The sequence below is a fragment of the Coffea arabica genome, chromosome 2e, assembly GCF_036785885.1.
Source record: "Coffea arabica cultivar ET-39 chromosome 2e, Coffea Arabica ET-39 HiFi, whole genome shotgun sequence".
NCBI lineage: Eukaryota > Viridiplantae > Streptophyta > Magnoliopsida > Gentianales > Rubiaceae > Coffea > Coffea arabica.
Genome location: NC_092313.1, coordinates 67,019,528 through 67,034,104, shown reverse-complemented (window position 1 = coordinate 67,034,104; position 14,577 = coordinate 67,019,528). Strand labels below are relative to the sequence as shown.

The window sequence follows — 14,577 nt, the reverse complement described above, 5'->3', positions numbered from 1 at the left end:
CTACAGTAGCAGTATGAGCAGGGGATGCCTAGTTTCCTTCTCACAATTCTGTTAACTGCATGTGGTATAGTGTCTGAATTTGATGGGATAAATTGATTAGTACGAGGATATAATCATTTCAAAACAAGATTATCCATACTGTTCATTTTTCAAGCAAGCAAGACAGAGAATGTCCTATACGACTTTTTAATCTATTTATTTATGTAACTGATATTCAAGACTCGTTTGAATCGATTTTTCCCCAGCTGCTACTTCTAATTTCTAAAGATTTTTCCACATTTCGCTCAAGAAGGAAGTCCTCATGACACGTACGGTACTATGGAACACTTGAGACGCTACTTTTGTGCGCATATGTGCAGCTGCAAGCCTGAAATCCATTTGCCTAATGGAGAACTCCATTGAATAGCCTTCCAAATGGTTCTAACAGATTTGAGCACAAAATCTAGGCATAATTGCAGCAACTCTCAGTAACTGAGATTATTTGGGATAATATTTTTTAAAAAAAAAAATACTGTAATACTTTTTTGATGTGACGTATTTGAGATAAAAAAATGATTGAAAAAAAGTGTTGATAATGCAAGTAAATAAAAAAACCATGCAAATGAACACTATCCAAACAATTAAGATGTTATAACGACAAATCTTCCACCTCGGACGAGCTACATCCCCCCCCCCCCCCCCGCCAATCTCTCTCTCTCTCTCTCTCTCCTGCACTTATAAATATGTAGGAGTTTCTGTGTGGAGGCACCGCTAAATGTAGAACAGATATGAGAAAAAAAGTTACCGGTTCAATTGTCTCATCCATTGCTTGAAGTTGTAAAACTGCAACTATTTTGGAATACAGCATGATACGGTACGAAACTCTTTTTCTTTGGAGGGAATGTAACAGTTAAGAACACGAAAGTTAAACTGCTCTTTTCAAGTCAAAAGAAAGAGGAAAGTTTCTCCACTTGTCTTCTAATTTATGACAGTTCACATCCCCGCAATCTAGCAGGATTTTCTTGGTTGAATGCTGGGCAACTGCCAATATGACAACTCTTATTCAACCATCTACCTATGCATATATGGACACAAGTATGTATACATGGTAGTTTTTGATCTATACAAAACTTGATGTTAGCTTGGCAAGGTAATTTACATAGAAATTACAGCAAAATACTCGGTCAGCAAGTCCAACCCTTGTTGAGAGCACATCTCCCGTGAGTCTCTATCTTTTGCTTTTAATTCATTCAGTGCAGACATTTAACTTAGATTACCTTCTGTAGGGGAACCAGGAACAACAGGAACAAACCCCCGCCCACCAAACACAGGACGCATAAATCTGTCATCAAACTTACGCCAGAGACGATGCACGGTGTGGGTTGGTGTTGTCAAAAGCATGCGTATACTAGATGGCCGTGGGATGTCATGCCCGCTTAAAAAACTATCAGAGTCCTGTGAATGGCTGATTAGCGGAACACCGAGTGAATTGGGAGAATTAGGGTCAGAAGATGCAGCACTGGTGGCATGTTTCAAAGGTGGCAGCAACAACCTTATAAGCGGCTTTGTCAATAAGCCGAATACCTAAGTCAAAACAAATAAATAGATTTTAAATTTCTGGTCAGTGGGTAACTGATGAGACAGATGAGGTAACGCAATGGAGAAATGAGAATACATGAAGGCAGGGAGACGGGTTATTTACCACTGTGCTAAAAAGAACAAGAGTAATGGTGCTAGTGATCATTATTGCATTTCCTCGCAAGTTAGTATGTCCCAAGCTAGTGAACTACACAGATGCAGAAATTTTTCAGTTCAAGGACAATAAAGGAACTAAGAAAAACACCCACTCAGATCCACAAAAAGACGAGTGACAAATGGGTGCAGATGTCTCTTCTTCAATTTCCAATTCACATCTACTCACACACAATAGATATAATTCTGCTGGCGCATAACATGCATCAAGCCAGCCCAATATATCCACATACTTACCTTATTATATGCAAGTGCCATAGACACAGCACCTCTGATCAAGCCAGCCCAACATATAATGACCTAAAGCACCAGAACTTGTCAACTCCACGATCAAATAACTAGTAGAATGCCTAACATCAAGTTTCAGGAAATGCTTACTTGCTGTTTGAAGGAAATCTTATCACTTGTAGATTTCTTGGCCAAGTTAGATAAAAAGGATAGGGGAAACACAAAAGCTGCCCTACCAAGTAAAACCAGGCCTAGCAAAATTGAACTCACGGCAACTGAGGTTCCAGGACTGCAAAGGAGAAGAAATCATCATTAGCAAGTTATTACGTAACAATTTCATATGCAAGAAACTAGGAGCAAATTAGAAAATGAAGAGTACTAGAAAATATTTCTCTGCATTTGAGAACTAGATTCTATTTCAAGATAGCGAAAGAAGGATAGGCCTCACTGCTAAATATCTAATAAAGGCATACCTATCACTGATAAAACGCCACTTTTCAATGTCCAATGCATCCATACCGACATAAAGAAAGATGAAAATCTCGGCAACAAATGACAAAGTTGCAAAGGTATGCCTGTCAGTTCAATGTATAGAGAGTTTAAAATATTGGTTGATAGCTTATTCTAATGATATGAAGTTATCTGCAAATTCAATTGTAAAGAAAAGCAAAAGACATTCCAGGAGAGCATACTTGGTAGTAATTCTTGAACTCTCAGTCACATTGTGCCAGGTGTAGTGGGACATAACTATCCCACAAAAGAACACCGTAAGAATGCCACTCAAATCTAATAACTGAATAGTAGATAAAGGAGATCTATGTTAAGTTAAATGAGCAGCAACAACAAATGCTTAAACAAAAAGAATCTGAAAGCAACGAAATCAAGGCTCCTCAGCACGAAAAGTCAAATAGTATCTTACTTCTGCCAGCATATAGGATAGATAAGCCATAAGCATCATTAGAGCCACCTCACGATCAGTTGAATGCCTGAATGATAGCATTCATTTTAGTCTGGCATAGATAATAACTTGCAGAAACAGAAACCAAGGAAAATCAACAACCAAATATAATCCCCAACTCTTGAAAAAATAGATGCTAATATATCCAGTCAAACCTATGACTATTTGCATCCCTGGTAAATTTCATGCATGGTATATTCACTGACATCAAGCACCTTTGCTATGAAGTATTCCAAGTCTTCACATACCAAATTAGATATCTACCAAATAAATGGACAAACAAGCAACAGAGACAAATAACACAACCAAAAAAGACTTCTATGAACTGCATCAAACACAGAATTAAGCTTTCCAATTTTATTTTGAAACATGTACTTAACTAATATTTTTCATGATGGATCCATCTAAACTAAAACAAAATCCACACGCACTTGGGCTTGGGGTGCTGATTTAAAAAGGTCCTGATTTTCCAGCTTCATAATTTTTAAGAAATTGACAATTGCAACACAGACCCTTGGGAAAAAAAAAAAGCCTCTACTGAATCTGCATAGTGATGTGATATCCTGTATGCAGTCAAATTATGGAGCTGAAAAGGGGGGAAAAACAGTTTACAATTTCCAATCATGTTCTTTCAAAAAATTTGCTGGAGTGCCGAGAAAAGATCAGTGTCCAGTTTTAATAGAGACATAGTGGACGTTGGTGGAATTTTTACTGTCAGGCACCCACAAGAGAAGATAGTATTGATAGCATCAGAAGCCTCTCTTTCAGCAGTTACAGCTTACAAGTCAAAGACAACCAGAAAACAAATATCTATAGAGAACAGTACAGCAGCAGCAAAAGACTTTTTTGTCCTATACCTGCCAAAATACAGTTTCTTGATGATGTAAGCACAAAGCAATCCAGCCTGCAGAAAAGAAAGTAAAGGAACTGTTTTCTTGAATAACCCATCTGTACTTTGACACACACAAAAGAGAAGAAAGAGAGAAACAGAGAGAGATTGATATTGAGACTGACTTACGATTACCCCCAGGACGGTACTAGTAAAGAATAGATAAAGAAAATTTCCAATAAAATGCAGGGCGATTTTAGGATCAATTTTTGACATATCAAAGCCCTGAATGGCATTGAAAAGCACCACTGATGTAGCATCATTCACAACACCTTCTCCAAAAACCAGACTGTAAAGCAGGGGTGTCTCATCCTGATGTAGCACCTGCAACATCAACAGTTATAGTTTCAGAGCATACTATGTGTGACAAAAGGGAAGTATTGACTACCTTCACTGTTTTCTTTTACCTGCAAAGTGCATACAGAATCTGTTGCGGCAAATATTGCACCAATGGCTAAAATGATGAACAGACAGCAAAAGAGAATGTCAGAGGCCAAGGACGAGGGAGGAGAGAGAGAGAGAGAGAGAGAGAAGTTGGACTGAAGTACAAGTTGATACCTAGATAATCCCCAATATCAAAATCGCCAAAATCCATTCTACTAAAGATTTGAGTGGCACCTAGGTCAAATGCAAGGGAATCATGAATATGAACCAGTATCAAATCAAAGAAACTTAAATAGTTGTGTATCCCAAAAGTGGTTAACCATGAAACCATATCTATTCAGTTTTTGCATTAAACATCTTTTGCTCTCTCTGCCATTTGCCATAATCTAAAGCAGTAGGGTTACATCTATACAAATTTTTTGCACCACAAAATTTTGGAAAAGCATTATCTGAGACATTTCGGTTCCCATGCATACAAACAAAGGTCTTAAACAAAAGGCAGCGAAATAGGGATGAAGAGGAATCAGTATTGTTGGAACAAGAAAGTTAGGTGAGAATCATTGAGATATCAAACTTACACAAAAGTTCTACCAAGTATTATAAGTAGAGCAAATTACCAGGGTGGTCATTGAACTTTTTGAATAGTCAAGATATGGTCACTCAGTTATTAATAGTATGTTTTTACCCACTGAATTATTTGGGCCATTCTGTCTAATTCCGCCATTAACTCTATTAGATTTAGAGGTCCACACGATTCAGGAGGCATATTAATTATAGTTAGATTTGGCAATGTTAATGGTGAAATAAGAAGGAATGGGTCAAAATTTACACTTTTGATAGTTCAGTGGGTAAAAACACACTATTCATAGTTGAGCGGCCAAAACTCGACTATTTGAAAAGTTTCGTGGTTACCCGAGTAATTTGCTCATCACAAGTAAAGTCTCCAAAACAGTAAAGTATACAAAACTTAACTAACTGAAATGCATGCATAGCAAAACAAGTAACAGAAAAAGAGAATGGCTACTGAAAATACATCTTTTGGAATACATTAGTTTCCTTTTTCTTCAAAGTTCTGAGGATTTTTTTTTTTTTTGGCAACTACTGAGGAAAGTTGCCAGCCCCAAAAAACTCTATCTTACTGAGTCATATATAAAATTCACAGTAGTGGAGCATTTAGGGAATAAATACAATGTATGTCAACGCATCGCACATACCTAATGATATTATTGCCCATGAAACTAGGGTACCCACAGCTCCAAAAAGCATAATAGTGATGAAATTACGAAAAAATTGCTTCTTTTTCACCTGAAACCTGTCATAGTAAAAGGGTTAACACAAATAATTCTTAAAAGCCACAACAAAAGAAATTTCTGCAAAATGCAAAGACTACATTTCACGTCATTAAAACACCAATCAAACAAAAGATAAAGCAAAGTAATTGCTATAAGCGTGAGCCCAAAATGATCTCAAAGAGAATAACTTTCCTACCCGTGCAATAAAGTAGGATTGTGCTAGATCATGACATACTACGTGTCAGTAAACCACAACAATTTAATAAACCCCGTGTTGTGCGGCAAAGGTGGACTTTGATACTAAATGTAAGAAATCTTTAATTTCATCTATCCACTCCTTATGAAGACATACATGGATCGATGCAGCAGCTAAATGATCAAAATCCAAGGACCACATGGAAATCAAATATGTGTGTGTCTGTAGAGAGAGAGAGAGAGAGAGTTGAATGCCATTTTCGTGTGCTAAACAGAACAGCAACTACAAACCCTGATTTTCAAATACAGAACAAACTGTGCAGGATCCCTATGACTAACTGGACAAATAGTGATGCAAGATTAGAGGAATAACAAGATCCTTAGAGCATGACATTTTAAGCTCGATATAAGAAAGAATTTCTTTAACGAGTAAGAAATTAGCACTCGGCAATTATGTAAGTAAATGGCGGTTTCCAACTTCTTTAATAGCAATATATTTAATATCTACAGTTGGCGCTTTTCAGATTTCTATTCTAGGTAGAAGCTAACTAGATACCGCCGCTAACTGCAGCAGCACTACAAGGCAACTGTCAATGACCCTACCGGTTTCATTTCACTCATTGATACATATCCCTACTGTTCAATGCTTGAACTGTTAACCAATAGGGTTCTTATCCCAGTAACAGAAACAAATGTGATGCACCTAACTACGTTGAAATAGGTAGTATCAGTTTTTATAACCCTCTGTTCAATTCTTACCACTATAAATGTGATAGAGAAATATACATATTATTTAGAAATGTTAAGCTTCCTTACTTTTCTTGCTTCTATACTTTCTCATATTTGCCATTCCTTTCCTTTCCATGTCTTCATATTGATCACTTGGATTTTCACTTATTTCTTGTGTGTGTTACATTCATTCTTAGTTCATACCTTTAAATACATGAGCCATGGCTAAGGATCAAGCTAAATGCCCATAATCACATGCAGGAGATCAGTTGTACAATATGCTTTATATCTAATGCTCCTAGAGGGTAATGTTAGAGCATCAAGAGTCAAGGTTAATGTTGGAGCATCAGTCACTGTAAACAGCAGTCCTAGTTTTTATTGTCCACATGCATATTCCACTCTATATCATCCACCCATACGAGGTATAATTCTTCTAACATTTTTTTCCTCTTTTTACCGAGTACTTTTTTTCGTAAAATTAGTCTCCAACTGCTCAACTGTTTCTCTAGTTCTCTAGAGATGAAAGTTGTTTGCCTGTCAATCTTCGTGTCTTTTGTCAGTAAAGATTCCACTATAATGAAGACTGTTGTGCAGCTGCATAAAACTTCGTTCATGGTTCCTGATAGATAATAAAGATGAAAGGAAATGTATACTAAAAATGCATATATCCAGAAAAAGATTCTTGTGCAATTGAAATACTATGTCACAAAGTGCTCAAGCCATGAATTTTGGCAACCTATCTCCACTATCAAAGAGCCAGACCTTAAAGTACCATTTTACCCACTGCAGAAGAGACTGCAATTTACTCATTGCCATGATGGAAGGTCTGTCCCCCCGTAATTGACAAGTTTGCTACTAACTTGTTCAATGAGAACATGTATATACATTATTAGACCATTTTATCCCAAAAGTTACGCTTCGCCAGCATAAGCTCCACAAAAATCAAATCTTCCTCTCTTGTAGGCCACCAAACACCCACTTTTGTGTAACTCCATTAGTGTAACTGTATGTTAGTCATGCTGCCCTTCCAAAAGTACTTGTGAAACCCACATGTTTTTCAACTTTCAACTGTAGTTATTTCTTCAAAAGAAAGGGGAAAAGAAAAGAAAAATTGCAATAATTTATATTCTCTCTGACTAAAGCACACCTAGTCAGTGCCAAAAGCATTATGTTATTAGAAAAAGTCCCTCCATGCTAAGTTTGACAAAGAGATCTAACAGCAACAAAAAAGAATAAGTATGTAAAATGCCCGCATGATCACAGGTTATGTAAAAATGCCCACATTATCACAGCCTTCTCAATGTCAAAGAACAGATTTTTATGCACTTCAATTCATCACAAAACAAACACCTCTTTATATATGGTAACAATTGGTTTTCATCATGAATTATAGTTAGCTTTATTTATCCTTTTAATTGAGCCATTATCAACTTTAGAAATTTGGACTAATATTCTAAATTTCTATACAACCAAAATAGCTGGTGGTCCTGATATCTTAGCTCTTCACAGCAAATGTCTGCATTTCTTCAAAACTGTTGTACAAGGATTGAAATTTCATCCTCTAGTTACTTGAATGATTGCCTTATTTAACAATAGATTTATGTCATAATAGCGTTTTTGGTACACCTTATGCATGCGCTTATTTCAGAAGTCTATAGTTATTGCCTTTTTTCATCTAAGGATGTTATTGTACTTAAGATCATGCTGGAGAAAAGGCGGCAAACTGAACAGTTTGAACACTAACTATAAGCGGCACGTTTGGCATAACATAAAATGACCAAACCATAAACACCAAAAGGAGGCTCTTATTTATTTTACAGTTAGATTAGATTAGATTAGATAGATAAAAGATCAATGGACAGGTGAACAAGTATACACATGTGTACACTCATGAGTAAATATATTAAATGCTAACAAGTGAACATATTTTACTCACGTGTATACTCATTAAGCTCCACCATCAAGAGAAGAATAACTTCATGAGTATACACATGAGTAAATATATTAAATGCCAACAAGTGAACAGAAATTAACGAAAAATAATCACTGATAGGAACAAAATGAAAGACTTGGACCTACCCAGCATTAAATATGATAGGCGGAAGCAGATATATAAAGAAAAGATCTTCGCTAAACACAAGCAGATGCGAGCTTCTTCCCTTACTTAACAGCAAAATAACAACTCCAGTACACAAACCCTGCCAACCAAAATGTAGTATATTTAACAGTCTTATCTCAAAAAGACAACGCAAACATTGAACACGAGTAAGTTACATAACTCTTAATCCATCATCCATGATCAACATATATCAACATCCATTATCAGATATGACATCAGAATCGTACTTTTGCTAGTACAACATTAAACTTCACAAGCCACTAAACCAATCAATAGATAGAAGGACTAATCAGAGTAAATTTCTTACAATAATCAGGGCTGTAATAGATTCATTCATCCATCGGTTGTCCTCAAGCAAATGGCCAATTACAATACAGCCACAAAGCAATGCCACAAACAGATTTATGGACACAATTGACGCGCGATCAGACGTTGTAGTTAATTCCATCAGACCCATTTTCTCTGTTATATTCGTCTCCTCAGTAAAATCCCGGGAAAATCAAACGAAATGCTGATTTAATCAGATGGTTACACGCAATTTTTCACGTCTCTGGACTCTCCATGAGAAACACAAATGGAAGAAAAACGCAATTTTTCTTGGATTCTGGACCAACAGTAAAGGGAAGGGTAATCAAGATTATCCAACGAGTATTCAGCTTAAAAGCGAGCAAAAAGGTGAACCTAACTCGGGAAGAAGTGGGAAGACGTTGAAATTTCTGGAAAGGAGCAGAATAGTCCAAGAATACCGTGACACCTTTCTCTTTCTTACTTTTATAGTAGTATCTACTACCAGGCAATAATGTATGGATAGGTTGAATGCGTAGGTTTTTTTGGTAGTTATGCGCACGCTGAAGCAAAGAAAGGTGAAAAAGGGGACGTATAAAGCGGAGGAACGAAGTCGGAGGAGAAGGAAGAGAAGATTGATTATATACTCCGAACTCGTTCATTTATATTCACACGTGGGACTCGTTGGGACCTTTGGAGACCCTTTCACAGAGGGATTGCACTCAGGTGCCGTGACACTTTGTCCGTATTATGTACTTCGGCAATGATATGATCAAACTCAAATTTTAGGGATAATTTCACTGGTCTCCCTCTAAATTTTGAAAATTACACTAACCTCTTTTTAGTTTTATTATCTTGTAACATCTAGATCCAACAAACAATTAAAAAGTTATATAAGGAGAGAGGAGATAATATGATTTTACGTTGCCCCCTCATCTACTAAATTATTTAATACAAGCCTAAAAATTAAAGAAAATACTAGAATTTATTATTTATCATTAGAGATTAAATCACATATATTATTAAAAATAGTATATCATTACTTTTCATCTACTAAATTCATTGTTATTCGTTTGGATTGGCCATTTTTCAAAAAACAAGTTTTTCAAATACAATGCTACAGTAATACACAAATAAAAATAATTCAAAAAACATCTTATTCATACAGTATATCAAATATTTCAAAAAACATATTTATAGTAAAAGTTTTTCATATACACAGTTACCGTAAATTTTTTCAAAAACCATCCCGAAAAATAGTTAATCCAAACGGAGGCTATTCAACCAAAACATTAAAAAAATACTAAAATTTGCTATTTATCGTTAGAAATTAAATCTCATATGGCATTAAAAATAGTATATCATTCTATATATTTCACTTAATATAATATTCAAATTACTCTTTTCAATTTCGAACCCATTATCAAGCATGATTACAAACAAATAATTTAAAAAAATTCGTAATCAAAATATTACAAAGAACGAAATTTAATACCATAAAAATTTCAGCAGCTAACCTTAATATGCTGATAAGAGTATTTATGATGCTAAAGTTTTTTCTCTATGATATTTTGGTTGCAAATTTTTTGATCATTTGTTGTTAATCATATTTAACAATGGGTATGTAATTGAAAAGAATAATTTGGATCTTGTATTAAGTGAAAAAAAATAAAATGATATATATTTTTGATGTTATATGTGATTTGATCCCTAATGATAAACAACAAATTTTAGTGTTTTTCTTTAATATGTGGGTTGGTATTAAATTAATTAAATAATATAGTAGATTAGGGGCAATGATGAAATTATATTATTTTCTCTCTCCTAATATCACTTTATGAATTATTGATTGGGTCTAATTGTTACAAGATAATTAACCTCAAGGAAGGTTAGTGTAATTTTCATAACTTAGAAGGGAATCCAATGAAATAGTCAGAAATCTCAAGAGAGAGTTCTGAAATTATCCCCAAATTTTAAACAGTTGGAAACCCGTTTATGGCGGGACTAGATTTTGATGCTGTATTTTTATGCATTTGCCCCTATTTTGAATTTTGGGAGTGATGTTAAGAGTCAAATTCTAAATTCACTTAAGGCAAAAAAGCTTATTAACACTTAAAAAAAAGCCTATGACACTCTATCATCCTCCTAAACATATAAAATTTACAAAAATTTAAAATTTAAACATCAAACAAAATGGTTTAAATGATAATCAATCTAAGTTTTAACCATATATATATCATCATATATATATATATCGTGGTTGATTTTTTTTTTTTTTTTTGACGACACAGGGGTGTCCGGGTCATTTCTTACGGGGCCCGACTAATCCCTGCGGCCCGGGCCCAGCGCTCCAGCTCGGCCCAAGCACGATATGTGCGCGGAGGAATCCAGTAGAGCAGAGACACGAACCTGGGACCTTAGGGGTCACCGGTTGGAGGAGCTACCGCTGGATCATTCACGCGGGGCAGTGATCGAATTTTTTTTTTTTTTTAATAATGGAGTGGTTGATTCTTAGCCTATAAATGTGGTCCAAAAGGACACTGATTTGTTCAACAAAGATGGGGATTAACTGAAGATTTGGAGATTTTACCTACCCCACATGTATCTGACAAGACTAGCATTGATAAGGCATCCAAACTACCAGTAAGTTTGTTTTATTACTGGCTATATTTATCTATATTAATTGGTTAAATAAATATGAAGGTAACTATTGCTTTCCTTTTAAGTTACAGGTGAGAAGGAAGACCAAGAGGCCTGCTACTAAGTCTCCGGGGAAAAGGGTAGAAATACAAAATTGGAATTTGCATTTACAATTCGTTTTTACATTTTCTTTTATTCTGAAGTTCAATGTTTGTTCCTAGTTTTTGTAGCAGAGACAGCAAGGTGAACAAGCACTAACTAACATGACTAGTGTATGCCTAGTTGAATATGTGTTGCTGAAATGCTGTAGTTTTAACCTTTTTTTTTTTATTTTTGATTGTTAAGGTCTGAAGTGAAATATAGCAACAACCCACTTCCTATAACTAAAGATAAGGTTCAAATTCCTTCAACATTAAAGATGTTCGTTCACATACATGTTGTTGCTGGGTCATCTACGTCAAAGGGAAAAGAGAAGCTGCTGTCACAATTGTTGGCTTTGCTACAATTGTGCATTAACTTTTGGCTCTTTTGACCTGATAAAAGATGCGAAGATAACTCTTGTATCTAAGACCTATTTTATTTTAACTAATAGTAGTAACATTTTGTTTTTTTTTTTTTTTTGTTTATGGTCCCAAGCTAAGTGAGAAACACGTGTGTCTATGGTCCACAACTCAATCGGAAAGTACATTTTTTTTTCTGACATTTTCTTACTCAATCGGAAAGTACATGACCATATGAAACTATGAATTCAGTACAATCACTTTTCATGTTTTCATACATTTCACTGTCTTATATTGTTTTCTTCTCTTCTACAGTTTCTTTTGTACATTAATTCATGCAATTGTACTTGGTATAAAATAAAGACACAGTCAAGTACCCTTTAATGGCCCCCACGTGAATGGGCTGGTGGTTGGCGCCTCTTCTCTCGGGTTCTCATGTCCTGGGGTCGAATCTCCGCAGCAACATCAGTTTCTCTGTGCATCTAACGTGCTAGGTCTGGTTGGGGCGCTGGGCCGGGCCGAAGTGGGATTAGTCGGGCCGCCTTTAAGGACTTGACCCGGACACCCACTCCGTCAGAAAAAAAAAAAAAAAAAAGTACCCTTTAATGTAAACCACTGGGCCAATGGCTCGGTGGCTACCAGGGAGGGACTTAAGTTCCTCCTTGAGTAGCGAAAAAAATTTAAACGTTGTGTCAGAGTACTCCCTTGGTCTAGTTGGGTCTATATATACCCACTAGCCTCTTACCACAGCCTCCTTATGCTCCCCCTCCCTTCTAGATTAGGATAGAGTAGGTTATACAAATGTATCATTGCTGACAAAAAAAAAAAAGAAGTACCCTTTAATGTAGAACAGGGACAACAAATTTGGGGAAACCAATTACAATTTCAGAATTGAAACAAGTTTCTTGCTAGCAGAACATGTTCCATTTCCTTGCACAATATGGGATTCTCATACATTTCGATTCCTACTCGGTTCCATCTACATCAAGTTCTCGATTTGATTCACACATTTTGTTACCAAAAAACAAAGGTCAATTACAACTGCAATTCACATCAATTTTTACAAAATACAGTTTCAATTTCTCAGTAAACCAATGTCACTTTCTGATCTTCTTCTGCAAAAACAACAAAATATCACTCCAAACTCTGCAGGACTTTGGATTTCCTTCGCTTTTGCTCCTCCAACTCAGAACCAGCAGGACGACCAACATCACAATTATGCTAATCCAAATTTTCTCCCTCTTGCGCATTTTTTTCAACATTTTCTTTAATCTAGTTCACCTTTTTCAGTAAACTAGGTATAAGAACTCTTCCTCTTGCACACATTGGCTCATCAACCCACTTAAAATACTTGCATATATATTCGATCCCTAAAGAAACAAAACAAGAACATTTTTCCCGAATTAGACAGCAAAAAATCAAACAAGCACTAGTATGTTCATATCACAAATATTTCTTACTGACCATAGAGGACAACCAATGAACCTTCTCCCTTGATTTTCATCGCGCCAACAAGTTGTTAATTTTGTTTGCAGCCCATAATCACAGAAGCCTGCTGATAACATCCAATCACCAAAATTTGGGTTAATTCCACTTTGTCCCCCCAAACTTTGGACGATTATCCACTTCAGTCCCTAAACTTCAAAATTGGACACTTAAATCCCTGAACTTATAAATACCTCCCACTTAAGTCCCTAAACTTATAAAATGGAACACTTAAATCCCTAAACCCTTATAAAATGGGACACTTCGACTACCAACGGCATTCAGGATTTGTTAACAATTTTCCTTAAGTGGGAGGTATTTATAAGTTTAGGTACTTAAGTGTCCCATTTTTAAGTTTAGGGACTGAAGTGGGTAATCGTCCAAAGTTTGGGGGGACAAAGTGGCATTAACCCCCAAAATTTGGGCTACTCATTGCTTGAGACTAATTTCTCCTCGGCGTCCTTTATTGCCACTCTTCCTGCCGGCAAATTGAGGATTGAAGATGCTATGGGAGTGGCTAAGAAGAGAGACCATAAGTGAAGAAGGAAGAGAAATAATAAGGGATTTATTCACCATTTAGCTGGCCAAAATACGATGGCTAACGAAGCCAGCAACTCTCCATCCAATTTGGTTTGATTTCTGTCAATTGTCCTCAATCGATCGAAATTGAGCAAGTTTGAGGATAAAATGTGTTTGCATCAACACTTTGAGGACGAAATTGGTCGTTATGCCAAATTTCGAGGATGAAAAGTATATTTTTCCCAAGATCTAATTACTCAACTTGCTCAGAAGTGGCTTATAAATTGTTAAATTAAAGATGATAAACTAAACTCTGTTAGCTAAATTGAGTTCGCAATACTTGAAACAACATGATACATTTTGGGGCAGTATGGTACTTAACCAATATGGGGATACTTCTAAAATCACATTTTATATGAGTGTGAAAATGCTTCACATGTTTGGAGAAGTCCACACATTGACATACAATTCAATGGGGACTAAATTGACATAAAAATGGAAGTCAAACGATTAATTAGCGAGATAAAGAAAGTATAGGGACTAAATCTGTTTACTAGAAGAGTTGGAGGACTAAATCAGCCATTTCCCCGGAAAAACCAATGGGGTTTATGGACTTCAAGAAG

General features: G+C 35.9%; 1 protein-coding gene across 1 annotated transcript; it reads right to left on the bottom strand.

Annotated features, from left to right (window-relative positions):
* Positions 1-923: 923 nt before the first annotated feature.
* Positions 924-9,269, bottom strand: LOC113732714 (sodium/hydrogen exchanger 1). Its single transcript, XM_027258650.2, has 14 exons — positions 8,833-9,269; positions 8,486-8,604; positions 5,405-5,502; positions 4,365-4,424; positions 4,214-4,260; positions 3,936-4,130; positions 3,775-3,821; positions 2,879-2,945; positions 2,652-2,752; positions 2,433-2,534; positions 2,110-2,248; positions 1,969-2,031; positions 1,682-1,765; positions 924-1,563 (listed from the first exon to the last, which is right to left on the bottom strand). The coding sequence occupies exons 1-14, from the start codon at positions 8,980-8,982 to the stop codon at positions 1,243-1,245; spliced, it is 1,593 nt and encodes a 530-aa protein (XP_027114451.1). The 5' UTR covers positions 8,983-9,269; the 3' UTR covers positions 924-1,242.
* Positions 9,270-14,577: the final 5,308 nt, after the last annotated feature.